This window comes from Balaenoptera borealis (genome assembly GCF_965194805.1).
Source record: "Balaenoptera borealis genome assembly, chromosome: 7".
NCBI classification, from domain to species: domain Eukaryota; kingdom Metazoa; phylum Chordata; class Mammalia; order Artiodactyla; family Balaenopteridae; genus Balaenoptera; species Balaenoptera borealis.
Genome location: NC_138864.1, coordinates 94,159,712 through 94,185,967, shown reverse-complemented (window position 1 = coordinate 94,185,967; position 26,256 = coordinate 94,159,712). Strand labels below are relative to the sequence as shown.

General features: G+C 33.9%; 1 protein-coding gene and 1 long non-coding RNA gene across 2 annotated transcripts in view; one reads left to right on the top strand and one right to left on the bottom strand.

Moving 5' to 3' along the window:
- The window catches only part of PPP1R3A (protein phosphatase 1 regulatory subunit 3A), a 64,928-nt gene extending 48,823 nt beyond the window's left edge, over positions 1-16,105 (top strand). The window contains exons 2-4 of the mRNA XM_082400000.1: positions 105-163; positions 260-384; positions 2,304-16,105. Coding sequence (XP_082256126.1) covers positions 105-163; positions 260-384; positions 2,304-4,685 — 2,566 coding nt within the window. The 3' untranslated portion in view covers positions 4,686-16,105. The remainder of the gene's footprint in view (positions 1-104; positions 164-259; positions 385-2,303) is intronic.
- The window catches only part of LOC309632533, a 103,978-nt gene that overhangs the window by 67,182 nt on the left and 10,540 nt on the right, over positions 1-26,256 (bottom strand). The window lies entirely within an intron of this gene.

Genomic DNA, 26,256 nt, shown 5'->3' with positions numbered 1-26,256 from the left:
AATATTTGTTTGGCTTGTAAGTGGTTTGAATTTCCTCCTCTATAAAAATACTTAGAAATATAGTCCCAGAAAAAAAGTATAACATTTTGTTTTAAACTTAACAGTAAAGAAGAATCACTGGTAACATCAGATGAGAATAACTCTGAGAATTCAAAGATTACAGGTAATATTTCTTTAATTTTTAAACCGAATATATTTATTTTGTTAAAGCCTACAATTATAACAATCTTACATAGGTGCAATTATCTTAACTTTTCAGATACCTATATCCCAACAATTGTGTTTTCTCATGAGGACAAGGAAGACTTGGAAACCAGTAATCAGAATGTAAAAGATGTAAACACGGAACATGATGAACATAATGAAAAAGAATTAGATTTGATGGTAAGTGTTCTGGTTGCCTCGGTATTAGAGAAGATGAATCCATTTATGCTTCAAAGATGCTGCAATGCCTGCCTTTCAATAGCTTCAACTAATAAATAATTTGCAAATGTGAAAGCGCAGCCTATTCTGTCCTTGCATCTCTAGCTTGATCAACAAGGCACTTTGATTTCAGTATGTTGCTTCTGGTCTCTGCATTGGTAAATTAATGACATTCATTTCTTACCTATTTACCAGTGGCTCTGAGTAATAGTTTGTGGGAATTACAGAAGAGGTAGTACTATCCTGATGTGCATTTCTAATCTTTGTGACAAGTGTACACTTATCATAAACTCGTCTGTAAAATGAGAGGGCTGGACTAGATGATTGTTAGGGTTCTGTCCAGCTCTACAAGTCTGATTCTTGCATTTAGCAGCATTTTTTTTTTTTTTTTACTTACTTCCATCTGTGAGAATCTCTAAGTTCTATATCATTGGAAAGTATTAAATTACCAAATGAGGATAAAATAGCCTGTGCCATATTTTTCAAACAGGAAACAAATTCAGAACTGTACAATTTAGTATTAAATTTGTTATCATAAATTTCACACTTGGTGAACATTCAATCTATTTGGGATTTTTAGGGGGATGGTTTAGATAGCATTTTTATCACAAAGGAAGAAATAGGAGTAAATGAGTCACATAATGCAATTTATCCTTTACTGTATTTGGTTGGAGCTCATATCATTAGGATACATGGATTCATAATCATCTAAGATTAAAATGACCTTTGCCTCTTCAAGTGTCAGTGCTGAAACAGAAAAGAAATGGAGCTCACCTCTTTCCCCACACATTCCACCCTTTCTATAGTGATATGGAAGCTGCATCACTAAAGTATGCAATTTACTTTGCTCCAACTTTAAGAAACTACAAAGTTGTCACCCATTGTGAGAATTCTCACCAGCTGAAAGTTAACATCGCCATCTTTTTCAAACCACAGAATATAATGAAAGGGCCCTGAAAAATCACATACTTCACCAATATACCTCATTACAATCAGCAGACTCAAATATAAAAGTTTGTTTAGAAGTTACTGAGATTGTACATCCAATAAATGAATAGGGAGCTGTAATTTAGATGCTAATTTGCTCCATGCTGATGTTAATGCATAAAACAATGAAGCTCTATAATAGATGGAAATACAACCAAATCTGTGGAACCCACAGGCATGGGCTTACAAGACAGCTGTGCAGTTGACAAGTAACATGAGCCTTATGTGAGAAGAAGGGGAAAATGTAAGATTTGCATATAATTATTGAGATCATGCAAATGTCAGTTATGAGGAAAAAAAAAAAAAACACAGGCATCTCACTGTTAAATCCTGACAGTTGGCATCACTGAAGAGCTCAAATACATTTGAGTACCAGTTGGCAGAGGGTCATTAAAACAGAATTTGCAGAGACATTAACTCCCTCACTTTTCTTTGAGTGACGTTTTGCTATTAATAGTTTGCAGAGGCTTTGCAGAAAACATATTAATAAGAGAAACTGTAATAGGCACACCTACAGCAAGTGTAAATGCAGAAAGGGGCATCTAGGAAGCTGCTCTCTAATTGATTAGCATGGAGCTATCAATGTGTATATCCTAAGTGAGGAGAAAGTGCAATGACAAGCAAGAATAGTTGAATAATACAATGTGATATTTGGAAGCTAGGAAAGAGAGTGATTAATTTTGGCCCCTTTTCTTATTAATCTCATTCCCAAGTCATAGCCTACAAGTATCCCCCCAAAACATCCAGCTTCCACAATTTGTGCAAAATCCACAAATGAAATGAATCAAGGAAATATACCAGATAATTACTAGCCAAGTTAATGAAACCTATCTAATTTGCTTTGTATATTTAAAATCATTTGATCATTATTTTTTGTGTTTTTAACCCTTAAGATAAATCAACATTTAATAAGAAGTACTGCTTCCAGAGATGAAAAGAATACAGTCAATTTTCCAAATAAAGCTGAGGGGTTACAGAAGAAGCAAATCCATGATGAAGTATACACTGACTTGTTTAAAAGGCCTCTGTCTTCAAGTTCATCAGCAGAAAGATCCTCGAAGGGAGAGTTTTACCACAATGAAAAATCTTCCTCAGGAAATAAGTGTAGTTATCAACCTTCAGAGGAAATTACTTCAGATATGGGAGAAATCAAGCCATCATTGGGAAATACTAGTAGTGATGAATTAGTGCAAGTACATATTGGTAGCAAAGAAGTACTGGATAACAATGCTAATCCAGCCCAAGGGAGGGGCAGAGTGCAAATATCTTGTCCCTCTGCAGATCAACTAATGGCAGACAACCTTAATCAAAAACGTGAAGGAGAAGCTAAAAAAACTGAAGTAAAAGATTGGGAATGTTTAAGAAGTGATTTCCGTTCGGATTTCCATTCAGAAGAATCTATAGAAAAAGGATCTTCCAAGAAAGCTTATGGCAATGGTAAGAATGAGGAGGAGGAGCAAAGAATATGTTTAGGTGTTAATGAAAAACACAGCAAAAATTTTCAGTCAATCTTACATGACCAAGAAAGGAAGATGAGCCACTCTGAAATAAGTGTGGAAGGGATGGGAGCCAGTAACAGAGACCTAACTGCTCTGCCGAGTAAGGATACCCCAATTCATGACCAGTCAATCAGAGCAGGTACATTTCATTCACCAAGGACAAATCTAAGCTGCGAGGAAGCTGCGTTAACAACCTCAGACCTTGATCTCTCGACTAGTGAAGGCACTATTTTAGGAGGGATGCCTGGTCAAGCTTGTTTACCAAGAAATAGAAATGTTTTGAGGAATGAGTATCTTTTCCAAGTTGAAGAAGAAAAATCAGCTTGGATTAATCCCGAAGATCAAAATAAGAACACCCAGCATAAACAAAGTTGGAATGTTCTGGAAAGTCAGGGAAGAGCAAGAGAGAGTAAGACAAATATAACAGAGCAGACCAAAGAACAAGCAGATTGTGGAGACGTGTGGGAAAAAAGAGATAATGCAAGGAGTTTGAAAGCTAATCCTACAGAAGAATTGTTTACCTGCCAAGAAACAGCGAGCTGTGAACTGTCTTCTCTAGCTGATCATGGTATTACTGAGAAAGCAGAAACAGGTACAGCTTATATAATTAAGACAACATCAGAAAGTACTCTAGAAAGCATGTCTGCTAGAGAAAAAGCAATAATTGCTAAGCTACCTCAAGAGACAGCACGAAGTGACAGGCCCATCGAGGTAAAGGAAACAGCGTTTGATCCACATGAAGGGAGAAATGATGATTCACATGATACCCTTTGTCAACGAGATACAGTAGGTGTAATCTATGACAATGATTTTGAAAAGGAATCACGTTTAGGTATTTGTAATGTACATGTAGATGAAATGGAGAAGGAAGAAACCATATCTATTTACAATCCTGGGAAGACACATGACAGGAAGAAATGTGTCACTGGAAATACAACATCTGTAGAAGAATCCTCACAGGTCATTACAGACTATCAAAAAGCAGCCTCAAAACTAGATTTACATTTGGGAATGTTACCAACAGACAAAAAAATATTTCCAGAAAATAGAGATCATGGGCAGATCCAAGAATTATCACAGAAAACGAATATAGATGCCATTATTCATTCTGCTTTAAACTCAGACACTAATAGAGCTTCTCAGAATGGCTCTCACATTTCTAATCATCATGTTAAAACTTCAGTGCCATCTCATGAACAGGCCACTGCTATAGAGAATGCAATTACTACCATGACTCTCCAATCTATTTCTTCTAAATCAAAATATAATTGTAATCCAACAAGTGAAATCCAGGGTGCTGAGAATCACCATCATCCTGCGTCTACACCTGAAGAAGTTTCCAAAAGTTCAAGAATAGTGACATCAGGTAGTAGGAGGGAAAGATGTATAGGCCAGATTGTCCAACAAGGAGAATGCAGTGTGGAGAAATCTCTAGGGTCAACAATTTTAATCAGTGAAGCTTTTGAGAACATGAAAGAGGCAAGGAATGAAAAAGAAGGATTAATAAACTCTGGACAATCACTGTGCTCTTCAGGAGACAAGGAATCTGAGAGCCCTGCTTCTGACAGTCTCCCTGCCCAGGAAAGTCAAGCTCAAAGGGAATCTCTGCTTTCGAAATACACCAACTCTAAAATGCCTTATTTCCTTTTGTTTCTGATATTTCTTGTAACCATCTATCAGTATGACTTAATGACCGGCTTGGCATTCTACGTTTTTTCATTGTACTGGCTGTGCTGGGAAGGGGGAAGACAAAAAGAGTCTGTCAAAAAGAAGTAACCTCAGCACTATTATTATTCTCTCTTAAAAGATAAGCTATTTAGCCCCAAACATTTGGATTGGTGAAAGAGACTATTCGTTGTTCAAAGAGCCAGCGCAGTTTTTCTCTTGAAGGATCATTTAGAAAGGAATGCGTATGAAGTTTGCTCCTTCATATAAGTAATTATTCTATATAGGACCATTATGTTTGGATCATTAAATACCTATATGAATATGAGATCTGAAGCACGTCAAGTTGAAATTAGGTACAGCTGTTGCTCCTTAGCAGGCTATGAAGTTTCAATGCTTCATGTCTCTTCACTACTTAAAGTGCCATTTCTTGAATTCATTTTTGCAGTAAAGCTTCATTTTTTTTTTTCCTGAGTGTATTTTTCCCTCTACTGTTTTTAAAAATAGGTAAGACATGGACAATGGCAGAGGACTTTTTTTTTGGTCTTTTAATACTGACCATGAAATTTGCATTTACCACTGTATCATTTATCAGCACATTTTGATAAATGGAATCTTTCAACTTTGATTGCATATTTTTAAGAACAACACCCATGCATATTGAAATGTATAGATTTAACCTGAAGAAACACATTGTGTACTTGAATAACACTTAATACACATACACATGTTTTATATCCTGCATACCTACAAAGCCAGGGCATTCATAAGCCAAATTTGACAAAGACTGAAACAATCAAGAGATGATCTTTCAGTTCTACAAAATTTGGGGGATGGCCTGTCTTTAAGCAATATTTTTCTCTTTTAAAGGGAGACTGTATAACACAGCTGAACAATTTTGACGTCAACTATTATTCAGAGTTGGAAATTTAAATTAAAAGTTCCAGAAGCATTGCTTCAGAATGAATTTGTACCTATAAAGCATAAAGCATTAAATGATAACAATAATTTAAAAAAGATTTCCTAATGAACTATTTTACTTGGTAGTATTTTTTGTCTTTAAACAAATTTTTAACTTTTCTCATTATAAAACAATAAATTATTCCCCAAGGTGCATTTAGAGAACAAACAACTAATCATTGGTGATATTTATTATATAGTTATCAGGTTGTTAAATGATAACTCAAATTTTAAGGAGACAAATAAGTAGATATGGAGATCTACTGAGAGAGAAATGAATATCCAGTAGAGCAGTGACTTCAGTTACTGTTATTATCTATGGCTAAGTATGTGAAATAATGGAACTAATCATTTTAGCCACATAGTGGTAATGCAAATAGGCTTATACAATTGATTTCAACAACTATTTATTGAATGACTAATATATGCAAAACCTTGTGCTCTGTTCTATGGCAGAGCACTTCCTTTGATACCCCGAATGGCTAGTCCTCAGGGAGGAGGCATCGATATGTATTTTGATGCTTTTGACTTGGCCAGAAATATGGGAGAAAGTCACATTGAGGGAGCCCACTTGGGTGATTTCTTTTTAACAGGAACTTCTTTTATGGAGAATATAACATTGATCTTCAGAGAGAAAAAGTAATCTGTTTATTAACCTGTAAAGGTAAATTCAATGACTAACACTTGTATATATCATCCTACACTCCTAAGAAACATGCATGCATGGGAAGACAACATGAGAATGAAGCATTTAAACTGACTTTCATGTGGTAGTAAATGATTTCCTTAATTTTCATTAGGTACACAACTATTTCCAAATCCCCTAATTGCATGCTTGTCTTAAGTCCCATTGAAATTGAATGCTTGACTTTAACTTTTTAGTTGAACAAATACAAACATCCTGAAGTAGAACTTAGGGCAAATATTTGATTGTTTGAGAGAGCATATTTTCATTAAATACAAGTGGGATACTGTAGGCTGTACCTAGAATATTATCTCTAAAATTGCTGTCTTGATAATTTTGTTGACAGGTCTAGATTACAACGAAGTTAGGGTTAGCATTTCTTCAGTTCCTAATGGCTTGGTTTTTGCATTCTACCTCTAAGAGTTTCAGTCAATATGCCATATCTTATTAATGCAAAGAACACTATATTACTTTATGAACACAGGTGCCCAAACTGTAATTGTTCCCTTATACATAAAAGAATGTAACTTTTTTTATCTCTTTTATTTGACTTTTGGTAACATTAACTTACTATACCTTCTCATGCATATTTGTAATATGACAATAGAAGTTTCAAAGGATTTAAAATACTCCATTGTGTACCTCTCTGCAGGCAAAGAAGAAATAATTGGTGATTTAACTGACTTTCCAAACATTACTTATGAAGAATTAGAAATAAAGTCATAAGAACTATGAAACTATTGCCAGGTGGAGAGGTAGATTTTTGCAACCTGTTTTGGTCACATCACTATGTTGAACAAGAAAAGTGGATCTCAGGAAGAACTGGCAGCCCCTGGTTAATAAAGATTTGACTGTGAATCATCATGACAAGGGTCAACTTTATAAGCATAGCTGCCTTCATCGTGTCCCCCCCAAGTATTGGTTAAGGGCCAAAAGGGTGTGGCATGAGAATAAACAAAAAGAGTATATTGTACATCTGCTTCTATAGTGGGTAAGAAATGTGATGTAATAACCATCACCTTTTTATCTTGCTGGGCTTCTGACTATTAGAAACAAAGTTCTAAAAATTAATTGGCGAGTCAAGCAAGTGTAGGTAGTAAAATCAACTATCTCAGAAAATCACATCTGTGTAAGCCACCAATATCTCAATAGATTTTTCAATGTAAGAGTAAATAGGTCAATGAGATGACATTCACCTCTCAATATTCAAGAACATTGGCTTGCAATTGTGTTTCCCTGCTGAGTTCCAATATTTTGATAGTGAATTTTTTCAAAGAATATATATATATTCTGCACCATTTTGTGAGAGAAACAGGATCATCTTTTATTTGTCATCTTAAACCAGTCTTCTGGTTAAATGGAAAACTTAAAAATATCCAGACCAAATTTGGGGAAATAAGTATTTTTCCCAAATAGCATTCATGATACTTTCTTAATAATTTTTTTCAGTCATGAATATTATTTTATCTCACCAGACCTGTTGTCTTCTTTATTAGTCTCAATTTTTGCATATAAATTTTTGCAAAAAAGCAAACAAAGCAAAACAAAAAACTAGCAGGAAAACTAGTAAAGATGCAGGCAGGAAAGCTGTCATCCCCAGGGCCAGTTCCTCTACTGATTTCTGATGTCATGATCTCTGACCTTTTAAAATTTCACTGAGTGAATACAGAAATTGAACGATGCAATAAAGATCGTGGTTTGTTAATTTAAGTCCTGTCTTAGCCAATTCCGTGGAACTGAGGAATAGGACTGACTCTGATCCTGCAACAAGGTATGAAAGGACTATGACAGGCCATGCTCCTCCAGCATCTCCACAGTTGTACTCCTATATAAAGAGAACAACTAAAAAAGTTACTTTTATTTATTGGATTAAATTAATTTGCTTAATTTTTTTCTACTTAATTTTTTTCTACTTAATTTTTTTTTACTTAATTTTTTTCTACTTTCAGAAATAATTCATAATAAAACTCATGGCAACATAAGTTACTTTTCATCTTTTAAAAATAGATTCAGTCATTAATACAATACATTTCCATAATTTTACCCAAACCTCTTTAAATAGCTAATCAAATTTTCACTAGACTTTCAGCCTAGCTTGAACATGTTTTACAAGAAATATTATTACAGTGTGTTAAAACCTTAATAAACAAACAACTCTTTAAAAAGTTCAGCATTTTTATTTTGTGTCATTTCTATATTTGTTAGATGCATACATACTACCTTCATTCGTCAAATATGAAGCAATGTAGTATGTGAAAATTTAGGGAAAAAATCCCTAAGTCTCTTCCTAATATATTCAGCTCTTTATATTCATAATAATAAAGAGTATCATGGGTAAATCAATAGTGGATTACCAAGAAATCACTTTTATTTTCCTGAGATGATGCAAAGATCTGATTTTGCAGCATATTTCAATGCCTAATTAAGTTACTGGTCTTGGTTGGAATCAGTGCATCGTCCTTCTTATCACCCCGTCTGAACCACGCAGCCCTAATTCCCACTGCTCTTTGCTTCAAGTCCTCTGTCAGTCAAGCAAGTCACGCTGTCCCTAGAACATGCCATGCTCATCCGTTCCTCTGTGACTGCTCGTGTATGCCCCTCTGTCTAGAAATGGCTTTCAGTTATCTTTCCTCCTCTCTTCCTACACAACTCTGTACATTTTTCTATGTACTGTTTTAGTCCCCATCCTTTTGAAGTCTCCTAATATTTCTGTTGGTGAGATCTCTCCGTTTTCAGGTCTCTTATGACACTAACCGTCTTGCATGCGCTAGGTATTTGACATTATACTAACTGGACCATCTGCTTGTTCAAGACAGGAACGTGGCTTCTTCCCTCCAGTCACCTCACAAGGTCTAGTTTATAGGAATCCTCAGTCAATACTTGTGGATAGAATTGAATTGCAGTGATGTCTCCTTCCTATCTTGTCCCTGAAACGTGGACAGGATACTTTGAGGTCTGATTTTAAAATGAATAAACTTAATCAAAGCAAAGCTGGAATGTTTTCATAAACTACGAAAGACAATGTAGAAAAAGACAAAGAGAATGTAGCTACAAGACAGAGTGATGCAGTGGATCTGGGATGTGGGAAAGAAAGAAAAAAATCCTTTCTCTCCATTCTTCTTAACAATTAAATTAGTTTTCTATATTTATTAATCCTTCCTAGCACAGGAAACATTCCCTTCATTCTATTTCATGGGAAATACTATAGAGATTATATATTAAAAGAATAATAACGCATAACTTAATTTGCTGGCTAATGTGAAAATTAAGAGAACAAGGCATGTCTTCAGATAAAGAAGCTTAGTAGATTAACAACCAACAAACATCACAAGATATCAAGTGTAAGAAATTCAATCTTCCCAACTGCTGCCATGCCCTTTGAAAATGGCTGATCTCTGAATTTCACACCTGTTCTGCATGTCAACTTTTAGGATAAGCAAACAGAACAACTAGCAAAAATAGTAAGTGGATTTTTAAAAAGGAAACAATTGCCTGATTAGCATATGAGAGTACCTATATATACTGAAACACACACACATATACATGCACACGTACACACAAAGGCACACACATACATACATGTATTCCAAGATCTGATAAATGACAATATGGCAGTAAACAGTCTACTAATACTATGCATAGTGAATATATATAATATAATATATAAAGGGTTTATCCTTTCTTTGAAGAGATTCATTTTATCATATTTAGATATGAAATTGAAATGATAACACAAAGATACGCCTGTTTGGGGGGCAGAGTCTAAAGGAAAGCAGTATATGGCCTAGAAATGTAGTAGCATGCCATATAACAGCTTAAGACCATTAGCAATTAGTCTCTTAAGACTTAAAGAAAAGCCAGATACATGTCTAGTCTATTGTAGAATTCATCAGTATCATGCATCGGTTGAGCTGGTTCTGAGTGGAAACATTTAAAATTTCCTAAAGACACACTCTATAAAACATAATAGCAGAGAGAGAGTTTTAAAATCACTATACGAGGTTAGAAATTCTCTTTGTAAACACTTAAATAACCCATAACCTACTTTTAATAATTCTATGTAGGTTTTAACATACAGTTTATAAAATTTTTTAGTGTGGGGTATTTATGAATATATCACACATGTAAATCATTTTTACACATACATTCTACAAATGATATTGATATTTTGTTACTATACATTAAGTGACTCTTCCCAGTTAATCCATAAATCTTTGGGAAAATTCAATTTTCATTATGCACATAAACTTTCCCCGTGTTTCTCAATTCTCAGTCCTGCCTAAGAAAGAGAATAAAGCTTAAAGAAAAGATAATTTATTTCCTACCTTCACAGATATGAGTGGGTATATTTTAAATACATTTCTACACTTTGAAAGTTGGAAAGGAAAATGAGATAAGAGATTATAAATGTCCTTCATATTTATTTCATAGTATTTAATATTTGCGATCAGGCATATAGACTTCAATTTAAGTCAGTTGTCTTCTCCCATATGAATTCTTTGGCCTACATGATCTTACTCCCATGCTTAAATTAATATTTAAGTGCAACATGTTGATTTTTCATTATGTGAATAAGTAAGGAAACCAGTTGCAGCCTGAATCTTTGAGTATAACATCTACATCTGTATCTTTATTGATCTATGCATGTGAGGTTCAACCTTTAATAATAATAATAGTAGTTGTAATAATTATTATTATTATAATAACACAATAGCCAACTTTTGAGTGTTTACAATAATTGGGCACTGTTTTAAACTCTTTATGTGAAAAACTCATTTATGTTTTATGACTTCATGAGAGAAGTGTTATTACTTTCCCATTTTACAGATAGATGCACAAAGGCTGGTTTTCCCAAGGTCACATGCTAGTCTAGATTCAGACTCCACCAGTCTTTCCCCAGAGCTGATCCTCTTAAACATTGTACCATGTTGTTCCTTCAGTTCAGATATACTAAGTTATCTTACAAATTGCAGTTATATGTTAGCATGCTGCATGGTGCTATACTAATATATAAGTACATTACATACTATGAGATATGAGTATACCACATATCTTGCACAGATAATCCTATCTTTATTAATGCTCCTAAAAAAAGAAAGTTCCTAAAAGTATTCTGTTCTTTTCAATTTATTCAAATGATCTCAAAAAATATACTTTGACTTCCTTCCAGGACACAAACATTGCACTAGTCCCAAATCTTGCCTAGCTTGAGTATAGCGAAGGAGTTAGAGACCAGTAATTGCAATATCTTGTGACCAGTTCAACAATAGAGGTAAGATCTAAGCACAGAAGTGGCACAAAGAAAGGAATGTTTGGTCCTGTAAGCACTTTGCTTCTTATATTTCATAAATGTGCCATCTTTTTAGCACAATAATTTTAGGTATCAAGGAAATCAGAATAAAACCCTCCAAATGCCTCATTACAACTGGTGTTTTACAAAATAATAACTACAATGAGAATACATCTTGATGTGACTGGTATAGTGTTTATTTATGCCTGATGTCCCAGTGTAATTATTAATAGCACTCCTTTCACTTTCAAAAGTAAAATGATTTGGATGAAAAACGCTAAGGTCAGCCTAAAAGTCCAAGAAAATATCTTAGCCAGCAGGTGTATATCACTCTGTGTCACAAGAATAAAAGGGGAAACTTCCAGTGTGAATGCCATCTATAACCTACCCGCAGAATTCTTGTCCTTAGGGTTGTAGAATATAACTCAGATGTACCAGTCCCTGGTCAGCCTAAGTAAAGAAGAGCAACATTTTTGCAGATTCAGTATTGCAGAGGGCAATCATTTTTTAAAAAGTAGGGACATTTTGTAAAGAATGTGCTGGTCAAAATCCATTAGGAAGAAGTCATTTACATTACTGACACTGGATAACCATAACTTTGTGGAACCTGATACTATAGCCTATAGCCTATTCAGAGGGCACAGGACATGATACTTCCACCATCCAGGATAGTCAAAGTGGAACAAGATGGAAGAAACTTTAGCAAAAGTTGTGGAAGCCACTGTGTGTTACTCAAAATTATAATGGCATTATGTTGCTGGAAGCTGTGTTATGAGTGTACATGCTGCTCATCATTTGTAAGAGAAACAAAAGTTTTTGGAAATTAAGCTACATATTACTGGCATTTAACAATCATGAGACAAGCTAGTAGTATTTCAGGAGCAAAAATAAATTAAAATATAAACAAATGACCCAAGATATTCAATAAGAGACAAGGACATTTTAAGGCAGAACCAGTGTCACTCCATCTAGTTTTGGCCTTTGCAATAACCATCGCTTTTGGCCTCACTTCACACAGGTGTGCTGTGCTGACACTGTGAATGACGATGGATCAGCATTCCCTTCATTTCTGCTTAAGGGATATGTGCATTGGAGCCTTATCCAGAGAACTACTACCATAATTTAAGACCACAAAATATGTTCATACTGAATGAATGGCAAAAGGCTAGCATAGTTGCCCTAAAAGCGTTGTGCCTCTGGTGACTTCAACCCAGCCTTACACTTGTACAGGGCGTAGAGGAACTATTTTTAAATAGTGGTCTTTATGTACTCTTTGTTCATTTTTAAAATGTCACTGGGGTCACTTTTATGTATCTATAAAGCTGTTCTATCACTGAAGGTGTAGATCTCATGATATTTTATAAAGTTGGATATTATCATTTTTAATTGTTAGGGACAAGGGAATTTTGATAATAGTCAATGTGCATTACTCAAAGCCCTTTGGTTGGAAATAACCAAAACCTTTCAAAGTAGTTTAAGCAAAACAAAACAAAACACACAGAAAAAAACATATCTTAAGGAAACAAGACCACTACCCCAGGGCTAGATGTGAAAACAGGCATCAGTAGGGACAGAAGCCGGGGCATGAAAAGCCATCAGAAATGGAATCTCTCCTGACTTTCCCGTTTTCCCATCTTTTTTTCCCTTTTCTGAGTCTTTATTTTATTTACTTTATTTTTCTGTTTTTTGCCAGTGGATTTTCTCTTTCAACTTGCTCTTCAAGATGCATGGTCCCTAAAGTAGAATTTTCCAATGGTAATCTTGCATCCTGATTATGTATGTCCAAAGGTTAACTGCTTAGAGTTACCTGGATCTCAGTTCTAAACTCCTAGAAGAGAGAAATTTATTCAGTTGTTTGTTCTACATGCAATCCATTGTTTCCCAGTAACTGGAGGCACAGGGTGATAGAGGGACTCACTGTAAAGGAAATGTTTGTAGGTTCTCGAAGGGTAGGTGGGAATATGGAATTTGTAATGTGTATCTCTAACGTGCCAATTGTCATATATTTATGGATATATTTCTGCTTCTCTTTTTCCTCCTGTAGATCTACATGGCCCAAATTTCTATAGATTTATAGTAGATCTTGATATTAGGTGAGTCAAGTTCCTATAAATTTTTCTTTAAAACTCTGTAACTCTTGGCCCCTTGCTGTTCCATATGAATTGTAGGATCAGCTTACCAAGTTTCATGAAAAACTTGATTTTTAATGGAATTTTACTGAATGTGTACATTAATTTGAGGAGAATTGACATTTAAAAATATCGAGTCTTTCCACCCATGAGAATAGTATATTTCTTATTCATTTTTTGTTCCTTCAATTATGATTTATAACATTCTCCATGAATACACTGCATATTTACTATCAGATATACTCCTAAGTACCTCATGGATTTTGTTACTATTTTGAATGAATCACTTTTTCCTATTATTTTTTCTTTAGGGAAATTATTGATATTTTGTAACACTTGATTTTTATTTGTCACTTATTCAACTATTTTGCCAAAGTTTCTCATTAGTCCTACTAGTTATTAGTTTGATATTTTGGTCATTATGCCAATAATGTACAAGAACAATATTCATTTTTGTATGTTCTTTTATGCATCTTGCCAAATTCTATCATTACTACAGCTAGTTGGTATTATTTTTAATTCACTTGCTTCTATTTTCTTTTTCTTGTCTTCTTGAGGTAAATGTATGTCTTATTTATTTTTAATCCTTTCCCTTAAAAAAGTTCATGTAATACTATAAAATAAACCAAATATTTTTAACTGCATTGAATTGATTTTGAGATAATTACCTATATCTCAAAAATATATGTGTGAATACATATATATAACATTTTAAACATTTTTATTCCCTTTTATTTCCTGTTTCCCTCTATAATTCCCACTGTAATTTAACACATGAGTTATTTAACAGGACATTTAATTTTTTGTGATCTTTAATAATTGGTACAAATTACATTAGACTATTGTCATAGAATGTGGTTGACTGCCAATTATTTGAAATGTGATAATACTTCCTCTGTGATCTACTGCATTGTCAATGTAATTATTATTCTATGTACACATTCTTTTTGGGGGTACAGAGTTCTTTATATATTTATTAGGTCATGCTTCATAAGTTTGCTGTTCAAAACCATATTCTAAGTCCAGAGATAATCCCACGCACCTGTGGTCACCTACTCTACGACAAAGGAGGCAAGAATATACAATAGAGGAAAGACAGTCTCTTCAATAAGTGGTGCTGGGAAAACTAGACAGCTACATTTAGAAGAATGAAATTAGAACATTCTCTAACACCATACACAAAAATAAACTCAAAATGGATTATAGACCTAAATGTAAGACCAGATACTATAAAACTCTTAGAGGAAAACATAGGCAGAACACTCTATGACATAAATCACAGCAAGATACTTTTTGACCCACCTCCTAGAGAAATGGAAATAAAAACAAAAATAAACAAATGGCACCTAACTAAAAGTAAAAGCTTTTGCACAGCAAAGGAAACCATAAACAGAATGAAAAGACAACCCACAGAATGGGAGAAAATATTTGCAAAAGAAGTGACCAAAAAGGGATTAATCTCCAAAATATACAAACAGCTCATGCAGCTCAATAAGAAAAAAACAAACAACCCAATCCAAAAATGGGCGGAAGACCTAAATAGACATTTCTCCAAAAAAGACATATAGATGGACAACAGGCACATGAAAAGCTACTCAACATCCCTAATTATTAGAGAAATGCAAATCAAAACTACAGTGAGGTATCACCTCACATCAGTCAGAATGGCCATCATCAAAATATCTACAAACAATAAATGCTGGAGAGGGTGTGGAGAAAGGGAACCCTCCTGCACTGTTGGTGGGAATGTAAATTGGTACAGCCACTATGGAAAACAGTATGGAGTTTCCTCAAAAACCTAAAAATAGAGCTACCATATGATCCAACAACCCCACTCCTGGGCATATATCCAGAGAAAACCATAATTCGAAAAGATACATGTACCCCAATGTTCATTGTAGCATTATTTACAATAGCCAGGACATGGAAGCAAACTAAATGTCCATCGACAGAGGAATGGATAAAGAAGATGTGGTACATATATATGATGGAATATTACTCAGCCATAAAAAGAACGAAATAATGCCATTTGCAGCGACATGGATGAACCTAGAAATTGTCATACTGAGTGAAGTAAGTTAGACAGAGAGAGACAAATATCATATGATATTGCTTACATGTGGAATCTAAAAAAATACGTTCATTTAACCTATTTACAAAACAGAAATGGAGTCACAGATGTAGAAAACAAACTTATGGTTACCAAGGGGGAAAAGGGGGGGAGGAATAAATTGGGAGATTGGGATTGACATATACACACTACTATATATAAAATAGATAACTAATAAGAACCTACTTTATAGCACAGGGAATTCTACTCAATACTCTGTAACGATCTAAATGGGAATAGAATCTAAAAAAGAGTGGATATATGTATATGTATAACAGATTCACTTTGCTGTTCAGCAGAAACTAACACAACACTGTAAATCAACTATACTCCAATAAAAATTAATTAATAAAAAAACCTGTATTCTAACTAATATTTAGTGTGCTTTGACTACCATTACTTGAAATCTCCTAATATTATGAAAGTATCCATTTCTTCTTGTAATTGTGTCAGTTTTGCTTTAAATATTTAAGACTCTTAATCCTTAGTTGCAAATAAGCTCATTATTGTTACCATTTGTTAGTGAATTTATCCTTTATTATTGTACATGATATTCTTATTAATATTCACCTTAAATTATATGCCATCAGATATTAATATTGCTGCACTAGTTTTCTTATGATTAATATTGACATAACATAGCTTTCCTCATAACTTTATCATATCTCTTGCCAGAAACTTATAGCTATATTTAAAAAAATTCAACCTATAATCTGTCCTTTAATAGAGGAGTTTGAGCCATTCATGATATTTCGATAAGCTAATACATTTGGACTTATTTTTACCATGTTATTTTGAGTTTCTATTTTATATTTTTCTCTCCTTGTTCTCTGTCCTTCATTCTTAATTTCTTGAATTATCTTTCCAATTTACTAGTTCTCTCTTCTACTTTGTCTAATATAGAATTATTTTTCATTTCAATAACCATGACTTTTATTTAAATATATAGAATTTGTTCTTTTTCATACCTAGCCATTTTTATTTTTTCTTCTTTAAAAAAATAATTCTGTACACCTGAAACTAACACAATATTGTAAATCAAGTATACTTCAATAAAAAAATAATTCCTTCCCATTTAAAAAATAAAAGTTATTCCTCCATTTATCATTTTGAGTATCTTAAATGTAGATATTTAAAATCTTTAGTGGAATATTCCATTAGGTTGAAGTGAATATGCCAATTCTTGATTTGGTTTTAGCTGTATTTGGTATTTGATTCCTTCACGTGTTTTAGAATTTTTGATTATAAATTCATTGTCTCTCTCCTTCTCTGAGTTTATTTCTCCCTGTCTCAACTCTGTTTGTCATTGTCTTCACCTGACTTCTTGATCCTCAAATGTGGAGCCTAATAATATTACCAGAAGTGGAGGCTTCTGTACTATGGGGAAAATAGGAATACTGCAAATTCTGTCAATTGCAAAGTCAGCCGGTTGTTTTGTGCTATTCTTAGTAGGGAGGATATGATATGTCTGTATTCTCCTCTGGCCTGGAGCTTGTTAAAGTTACATTTTAGGTTTTAGTTTGTGTTTATTCATGAAAAGGAGAGACCACTTCAATCCATGGTTTCAAATTGAACATGATTTCTGTACAGTAGAAACTAACACAACACTGTAAAGCAAATATACTCCAATAAAAATTAATTTTAAAAAAATAACATGCCTTGAGTCACATTGTCAAATGTTGTTTTTAGTTATTGTAATTTTGTATGTGTCATATCCTAGGAAATGGCAGGAGTGAGAATTAGGAGTGAGAAAAATTCAGCCCTGTGTATAAGCTAAAAAGAATGTTAAAGGGATATGAAGACATTAGGTGCACTGCCTGTCTCTGTTTCAATACTGTATATTTAGGATTACCTTATAGCCCAGTTTACTTCAGAGAAAGAATCTGTTTAGAAGGCTTAATTGATCAATGCCAATTTTAACAGTAGTAAGAGATAGTGGTTGAGTGTGTTGTCTCTTATTCTCTTTGACGGGTGCTAAGAGTATACTAAAATTAATAAGAATTTAGAATTAGATCAACGATGATATGTGAAATTAATTTCTCAAATATTTATGATGTATCCATAAATCATACCACTACATGTCCTTTTATGGATTTCAAAATATGTAGAGCTTATATTTGAAAATCATTATGTTTGAAAGAGAAGGAAATGACCTATTATTAGAGGCTCTTAGACACTTGATAAAATGCTTGTTTCATTGTGATTCAAGGATTCTCTAGGGATTGAAAGGTGTATGTCTGAATTACTGGTGGAATCAAACACCCTTTTGTCATGAAATCCAGGTACATGAATTTGAAGTAATTGAGATTATTTTTCTCGTATTCCTCACACTTGTAGCAGGGAAACTGAAAGTGGCCTGTGCAAGAGAAAACAATTTCATTGAGAAACCTGAGAGAAAACTCAGCTTTTGGATTTTTAGGCTTTATCTTTTCCACTTTCATTTTACATCCAACTCTCCTCTTTTTTTCTTTCTATCTTTGCCACTATGAGTATTTTACAAGTCAAGATGATCTCAGACATTAAATATATATATGTGTATATGTATACACACATACATATATATACACACACACAATGTCACAAGATTTAGGACTGGGTCAAGGCAGATTTGTGTTTGCTATGGTGCAACTAAAGTATGATCTCACTAAAATATGAAATAATACCTAATATTATACAGATTATTCTCATTAAATAACTAGAGAAAAGAGATGAAAAATTATTTCAGTGCTAAAAGCCACATTAGCCAATGATTGACTTAGATTACTCTTATGTTTCAGTTTCAAAAGGCATCACCAAATTCGGCAACATCAAAATACTTCATTGCAACCTCACTGCTGATTATTTGTGCCACTCTCCTGAACCACATCATGGAGTATGGCTGGGCTAACAAGCTATCAAGTCCTGACAACTGTAAAATCCCTTTCATCTTATTCAGGGAAAATGCCTGGTATATATTTACTTTTCATTATAGGAAAATACATTTTTATGGATTACCTCATCAAAAACATGCCTTAATATTACCTAGAAAATTGAGTATGGGTCCTCAGATACCAAAACAATTCCTGCATGGGAAAAGATTGAATTAAACTGGGATTTTACTAGCGTATTGAGTAAACACTTCATCTTTGATATGTTAATACTACCCGGGTACCTTGAGAGATTTTTTTCCTTCCAATTTATAAATTAAAATTCTGCTGTAGTTGTGACCAAGTATAGAGTTTTGTATATTCCCACTCAGGTTTTTCAGAGTATCCTACCTACCACAAGAACAGTTTTTAGAATAACTTAGGCAAGTCAGTAGAAAGATTGAATTCAAAACACAAGAGTTTAGACAATCATGTTTTTTATCATGAGAAAAAGTTGATAACTCTATAGCAATTTCTTACATTATTGCAACTATAGTTGACCATAGCTATTTCCTGAAGTAACTTTATAGTCAGCTGCTATATAAGGTTACAAGTGTACAACTCTGTGAAAATAATAATCCTGGTGGCATTGGGAATGACTTCACAGAGGAGTTAGCTCACGGGCAGGTTCTTAAAGCTAGAATAGGATTTTGATAGGAGGTGAGAAAGTAAGAAGTGTTTTACCCAAGAGGGTTGAATTAATTTAACTCAACAAATACTTAGAACAAACTATAATAAATATAGTTAACTCCTAATCAGCACTGCTATGTGCTTGGTACTACTCTAAATATTTAACATGAATTATCTAATTTAATCTATTAAAAAACCCATGAGTTAGATGTTATCAATATTTTCATTTTATAGATAAATCCCTGAGGCACACAGAGATCACTCAGCCGTTAAGTGGTAGAATCAGGATTCAATCCCGAGCAGCTGACCCCAGAGCCCACATTGCTAAAAATAAGGATCAACTGCCTGCCTTCAAATTCTGACTTCATCTATAACACTTAGGTTAGTGCCTACCACCACTGGGTAAGTGCCTAATAAATGTTAACTATTTTCAATATGTTTATTGTTATTACTAATGAACTGCTCTGTCATTGCTACTTCTCTGTGGCTATGTGTAAGTTACCCAATGTATTGCAGATGATGCAAATATGCTAGATTGAAGGTCTCCGTCTTCAATGAACTTTCAGTTTTTCGGGAGCAATAGATATATACCCCAGAGGTATAATAGGCTAAATATGGGGGAGATTAATTTCAACAGGAAGAGATTAAGGAAGACCCCAGAGGTGGTTTTTGAGCTGAACATAGGATGGATATGCTTGCAGTTGAAGAGATAAGAGGGAAGGCTTACAGGGTGAAAGGACCATGTGCACAAAGGCACAATGTTCAGAATGTGTTTGGAGAATAGGTTAGGTTATATTTACTTTGTATAAGAGAGGGAAGAGCAGTGAGAGGAAAGGCAGGAAGGCAGCCTTAAGTTCATATCTCATGGAGCCTTGAAGAGGTCTTTAAACAAATCAGTGACAGTTCAAAGGCATTTTTGGAACACATTTGAGTAACAAGGCACAGAGTGGAGGAAAGGAGGGCAGGGCTATTACTATAGACATGAAAACCAATTCAGGTTTGCTGCCACCGTTTTCTTCCACCTTCATAATTCTAACAGCACACTCTATTATTAATTTTTTGTGCGTGCTGGACAAGTCACCTACTATTTTGGTCCTCTGTTTCCTCACTTACAGAATAAGGGAGCTGAATTGATAAGTATATGATCATCAGCTTTGAGAAGTCATGGACTCTCTGTGGCTTGACTTTGTGCCTAAATATTTTCACATGTAATTTTTGTTCATGATGGCGGTCACAAATATGAATATCTTCCCTCTTTTAGTAAATACCTATTTTTATTTAATATTTCTATTCATTTAGCACATAATACTATATTATTATTATTTTTGCCTTATGTTCATTTCTTCTCAACTGTTAGTTCATTGAGAAAAAGACCATATTTTATACTTTTATATATGCTTTATGTTCCTTTACCCGTGAGGTGAAAAATTTACCAAATCCAGCTTTTAGAACAAATTTTATATGTGAAATTAAAAGGATAATTTATTTTACCATCACTGCTTATGTAAACTAAAAAATTGATATTAATTTGCATTGTGTGTATTTTTATATCTCATACCCAAAACCAGAAGACATACTACAAAAAAGAGTGGACGAGGATATGTTTTCTTTTTCTCAAAATAAATATACAAATCCATAGAGTAAGAAACAATTATACAAAGATTACTTTTAAGATTATGAAAAGTCTAAATATATTATCTATTCCAAGTAAGGAGAAGTAACCTCAAGTTAAATGGCTTCTATTTGGGAACTTTTTCTATGATTTTTACAGTATGACCATATTTTCACATAGCTTTTTGGACTAGAGTAAGACATAATATCCCTTGATATTTGAAGCCTGAATGTCCCCTAGATACTTTAAGATGTTATAGCAAACAAAGTCCTGTTGGTCTGAGAAGCCGCTAGAAGTAAATCTTAAAACTAATTATGGTTCTCCTGCTGAGAGTTTCTTCAAGAGCCACTTTCCAATTTCTGTCAAACATTTGCAGTTCTAGTACAAATACATTTATTTTTTTTTCAGAATTAATTCACTTGCATTTCAACTTCAAGATAGTGTTTGCCTTTCATTGTGAAACAGAGAAAGGTTATGAAGAAATTTCCAAGGAATTAAAAAATTAACTCTTAAAATCCTATTTTAATTTTTCAAAAACCTAATAGGCCCAGTCCTAACCATAATAGTTACACAAATATCTGATAGATTTAGAATGGTCTCATTGCCAATTTGGGCTTTGAAGAAAACAAAATCAGGTTCATAAAAAATTCTCTGAACTGACTGTATTGCCAATCTAAACTTTAGTGGAAAATTACTAAACATCCTTTATTCTTTTGGTTACATTTATTATTTTTCCCCACAGAAGACAAACATAGCAGCAATGGATTCCCTGTACTGTTCTCTGACCAACACAGCTGAGATAGAATTGCCTGTGAATGACACATCTCCCCAGTCAGGGGTTGGGTGGAGACTTTCTACATTTAAGGTGTCTCTGGCTGACATCATTTTTATGTTCTAGAAAAGGAAGAAAATTGGACTTAGTTCAATTTGTCTCTAACGTCAGTATCTTAACATTTGGTCAAAGAGAAGAAGCAGAATCAATAATAAGTCTAATTGGGCCATTTTCACCAACTAGAAACTTGTTATTCAAAAACCAACATTTGAGGGCTTCCCTGATGGCGCAGTGGTTGAGAATCTGCCTGCCAATGCAGGGGACACGGGTTCGAGCCCTGGTCTGGGAAGATCCCACATGCCACGGAGCAACTAGGCCCGTGAGCCACAACTACTGAGCCTGCGCGTCTGGAGCCTGTGCTCCGCAACAAGAGAGGCCGCGATAATGAGAGGCCCGCGCACCGCGATGAAGAGTGGCCCCCGCTTGCCACAACTAGAGAAAGCCCTCGCACAGAAACGAAGACCCAACACAGCCATAAATAAATAAATAAATAAATAAATAAAAACTTAAAAATAAAATAAAAAATCAACATTTGATACTTAGGTAAATACCATATATATAAGAATTATATGAATACAAAAATTGAGTTTGTGTTAGACTGTGAAATGCAAAGGTTTATTGTCACCATCTCAACTAAATAATTCATGGAAAGCATCTCTTGTGGTCTCTAATATATTAACTACCTGAATGAAATGAAGGCTACTATTTAGAATTTACTAACATATCCAGTAAAACGTGTAAAGTTAGTTCTATTACCTAGGTTTACATAATGCATTTTTCTTATGACAATCATACCTCTTATGACATTCAAAGATATATGTGTTTAATAAATTTTAAATGAACGACTCATTTTTTCTTGGTTCATTGTCATTTGACTGAACCCCACAATTATATCCAATAAGAACTAAGCTAAAAATGAAGTTTCTGTCAACTATTTTCCACTAGCAAACATAGTGACTCACCTTCCAAATAAAAGCATATCAACATGAAAGTTTCCCAAGGGTATATTCTAGGTCATAATCTTTATGTTAATGAATTCCTTACTGAATAGTAAATTGTAAGAATATATTACCTTATTCCTCTAACACATTACCTGTCAGCAGGTAATTACCCATCAAAACCTAAACAGAGAGGAAGATTGCCCTGTGACACCAGTGACCCCTACAGGTAAAATTAAGGAAAAAAAGTACACTGTAATTGGACAAAAGATACCACTGCATATCTGAATGTAGCTAGATAATGCCAAAGCATAACATTTATCAGTAACTCCCCATAAGACTTATTATTATTTTCTAATTGCCATTGGAGATTTTGTAAACTGTGGAATAAACCAAGCATACCTTTTTGGATTTTATTAGCTATTATTGAACTCATTTACATTTTGCATATAACTATAGTTTCTAGAGAACCTTGTCCGGATAGGGCCTTTAAAAAGCTGTTTAGAGTTACTTGATTAAGGTTTTGGAAGAGATCACAAATGACCATCTGGTTTATCGGCATGCCTGATAATTAGTTTCAGTAACCAGCTAACTGGGTGCTTATGATACAAAGTATTGCATATGCAGTCTGAAGAATTCCCAGTGAGATAAATAATATTATTCACACGTTATAGAAAAAGATGGTTAAGTGGCAATAAGTTGCAAAGCTGGAAAACATCCCCGAAGTATCTGCTCCTGAGCATTATACTATAGGGACAGGGTGAAGGTCAGGTTTAGGAAAGGTCACACAGCTACTACGTATACTTCAATTCTCAACTTAATAGCATACATTCAATGGCCACTCATTTATTTAACATGTAGGGAATGCTTACTTAATATGTCATTATGGGCTGTGTCCTGAAGAGGTATGAAAAATAGCCAAAATTAAGCATGGGGGATTTTTTTAAAACAATAATCTATCATACTCATAGTTTAAATAAATGCAGTTTGATACTCTAACTGATGGTAATATAGAGAGTAGACACCAATTCAACCATTTCGTATATATAATTGAGTCATTATTTGTAGTACGTATATCAACATTAAAATTCCCCAGCAACCTATGAAAGGTATGAACAATTTTTATAGCTACACATTTTTTTCACCTGATTTCTTGTATTATTTTCAGAAAATATAAAGTTATCTTTTTTAAAAAATATGTGCTTTGGAGTTTACTATTAAGTATATTTTTCTCTTTTATGTTCCCAATTACTTCATGTAAAATGTAATGCACACACAGAAGAATGATGATTTTTGTTACTTTTAGAATATAATGATGGAGGGGTGTGGTCAAATATTGTTTTTAAAAGAGCTATCAATCAACTATAAAACTCCTAAAATCTTAATGTTGTTACTTAACCACATAACAAGAAATGAAAGCAGAACATTCAGTATCTTGGTATTTCTTTGACTTCTGTCACACAGTAGTAAGCAGATTGACAAAAACATAAACAGTATTAAAAATGCACCAGGGTTTCACAAGGAAACCAAGTACTATATATCTATTTATTTTTTCCACAAATATTTAATAAACACCTAATATATGCCAGCCAATGATTTAGAAACTGGGTGTATTGTGGTAAAAAAAACAGACGTATTCTCTATATTCACAGAGCTTACAGTCTAAAGGGGGAACTGATAATAACAGGTAAACAAATAGTAAAAGGTGTTAAGTGTTCTTAAGGAAGTAAACAGTGCAAAATGTTAGAGAATGACATGGCTGGAATCTATATACAAAGAGTAAGCCAGGAGGGCATCCGTGAAGAAGTGTTGCAATTTGAGCTGAGGCCTGTAAATAGAAGGAACAGCCCTGGAAGAACAGAGGGAACAGCGTGAGTGGAGGATCCAGTAAGGAAAAGAACTTGCTCTTGTTGAGGAACTAACTACAGGGTGGCTGGTGTGGCAGTATGGTGTGTGCTGGACCGCAGGACAAAAGAACTGAGTTAAGACCAGGCAGTATCTCATGAACCATGATGGGGAGTTTGAATCTCATTTTATGTGTAATGGGCTTCAGGTAGAGACTAACAGAACCTTGCCTTGCTGCTATGTAGTAATAATTCATGGATGGGGATGATTGGAATAGGGAGAGAAGAAAGAGGATAATACAGTAGACAAAAGCTAAATCTTATCATTAGAACAAATTATTTACTCAGGTTCCTATAAATGGACCAGATCTAGGGATACTGTCTTAAAAATATCAGATTGCCATATTAATTCTAAAAGCAAAGGTTTGTATAGCTTGAATTGAATTCGATATTGGTTATACCAGGTAAACAAATGCATTGTCATATTATAATGGTTTTAAATGCTGAGTGTGTGCTCTACAATTAAGTAAAATAAAATTATATCCCTTTTAACTTTAAAAAAAAGCAGAAAAATATTTTACCAGTCTTCTGAAAGACTAGTGGAGAAATAAATCTTCCAAAAGGTAAATTAAGGATGAATTTTTCCCTCTATAATAAACATAGCCCAAGCATAAAACAGTAATGAGTCAGTCTGTACATAATGCCAAACAACCACTCAAGTCAGTGAGGAAAAATTAGGGAAGCCACTTATTTAGCTTCAGGGAGAATTCAAAAGGGTGGGTTTTCTGCATTTAACACTTTATAAGAAGCAGTTGGCCTCATGTAACTATAATTACTTTGTTCAATTATATGTAAGATGGATAGAATGCTGCCAGTATAATGGGATTTCAGGGAGAACTGTATGAAAAGCTTCTTGCCCAGAGCCTGGCACATAGTAGGCATTTGGTTTATAACCAGAGTTACAGGCCCATCTAAAGAGAATCTGAATGACAGATAGAATTAGAGGTTATGGAAGCTCAGCTGATTCATTAATATTCCAATATAAAATAAAAATTTAAAAATATATATAAATAAAATTTAAAAATTTAAAAACCTACTTTGTATGATATTACTATAACTACCAGCTTACTTTTGGCTAATCTTTTCTGTTATATCTATTTATACCTTTTTATATTCAATCTTTGTGTCTTTATCTCTTTTAAACAGTACAGAATTAAGCTTGTGGGCTTCTTTTGTTTTGCTTTTTCATTGAAGTATAATTGTCATACAATGTTAAAAAAATTTTAGGTTATTTAAAAAATTCCAGCAAACAAATCATAAACTAAGAAACTCTGTGCTTCAAATATTCTACAATTTTTAAAATATAACAATGTGAGAAGAATGCTGTAATTAGATTGAGAAGGTAAGAGAGGTGGTGAAATTCAAACATAACTTCAAGTACTCTTACAATTTTGTTCCTTACTGAAATGTACTTCTCATCTAAATATATGATGCAAAATGTATCAGGTTTAGGAGGAAAATAATTGAGAATTGTATGGGTTAAACTGTGTCCTTCAAAAAGATATGTTGAAGTTCTAACCCCCTAGTAATTCAGAGTGTGAACTTACTTGGAAACAGGGTCTTTGCAGATGTAGGTAAGATGAGTTCATTCTGGAATAGAATGGGCCTTTAGTACAATATTACTGGTGTCCTTATAAGAAGTGGAGAACACAGAGACAGAGACACTTAGGGAGAAGATGGCCATGT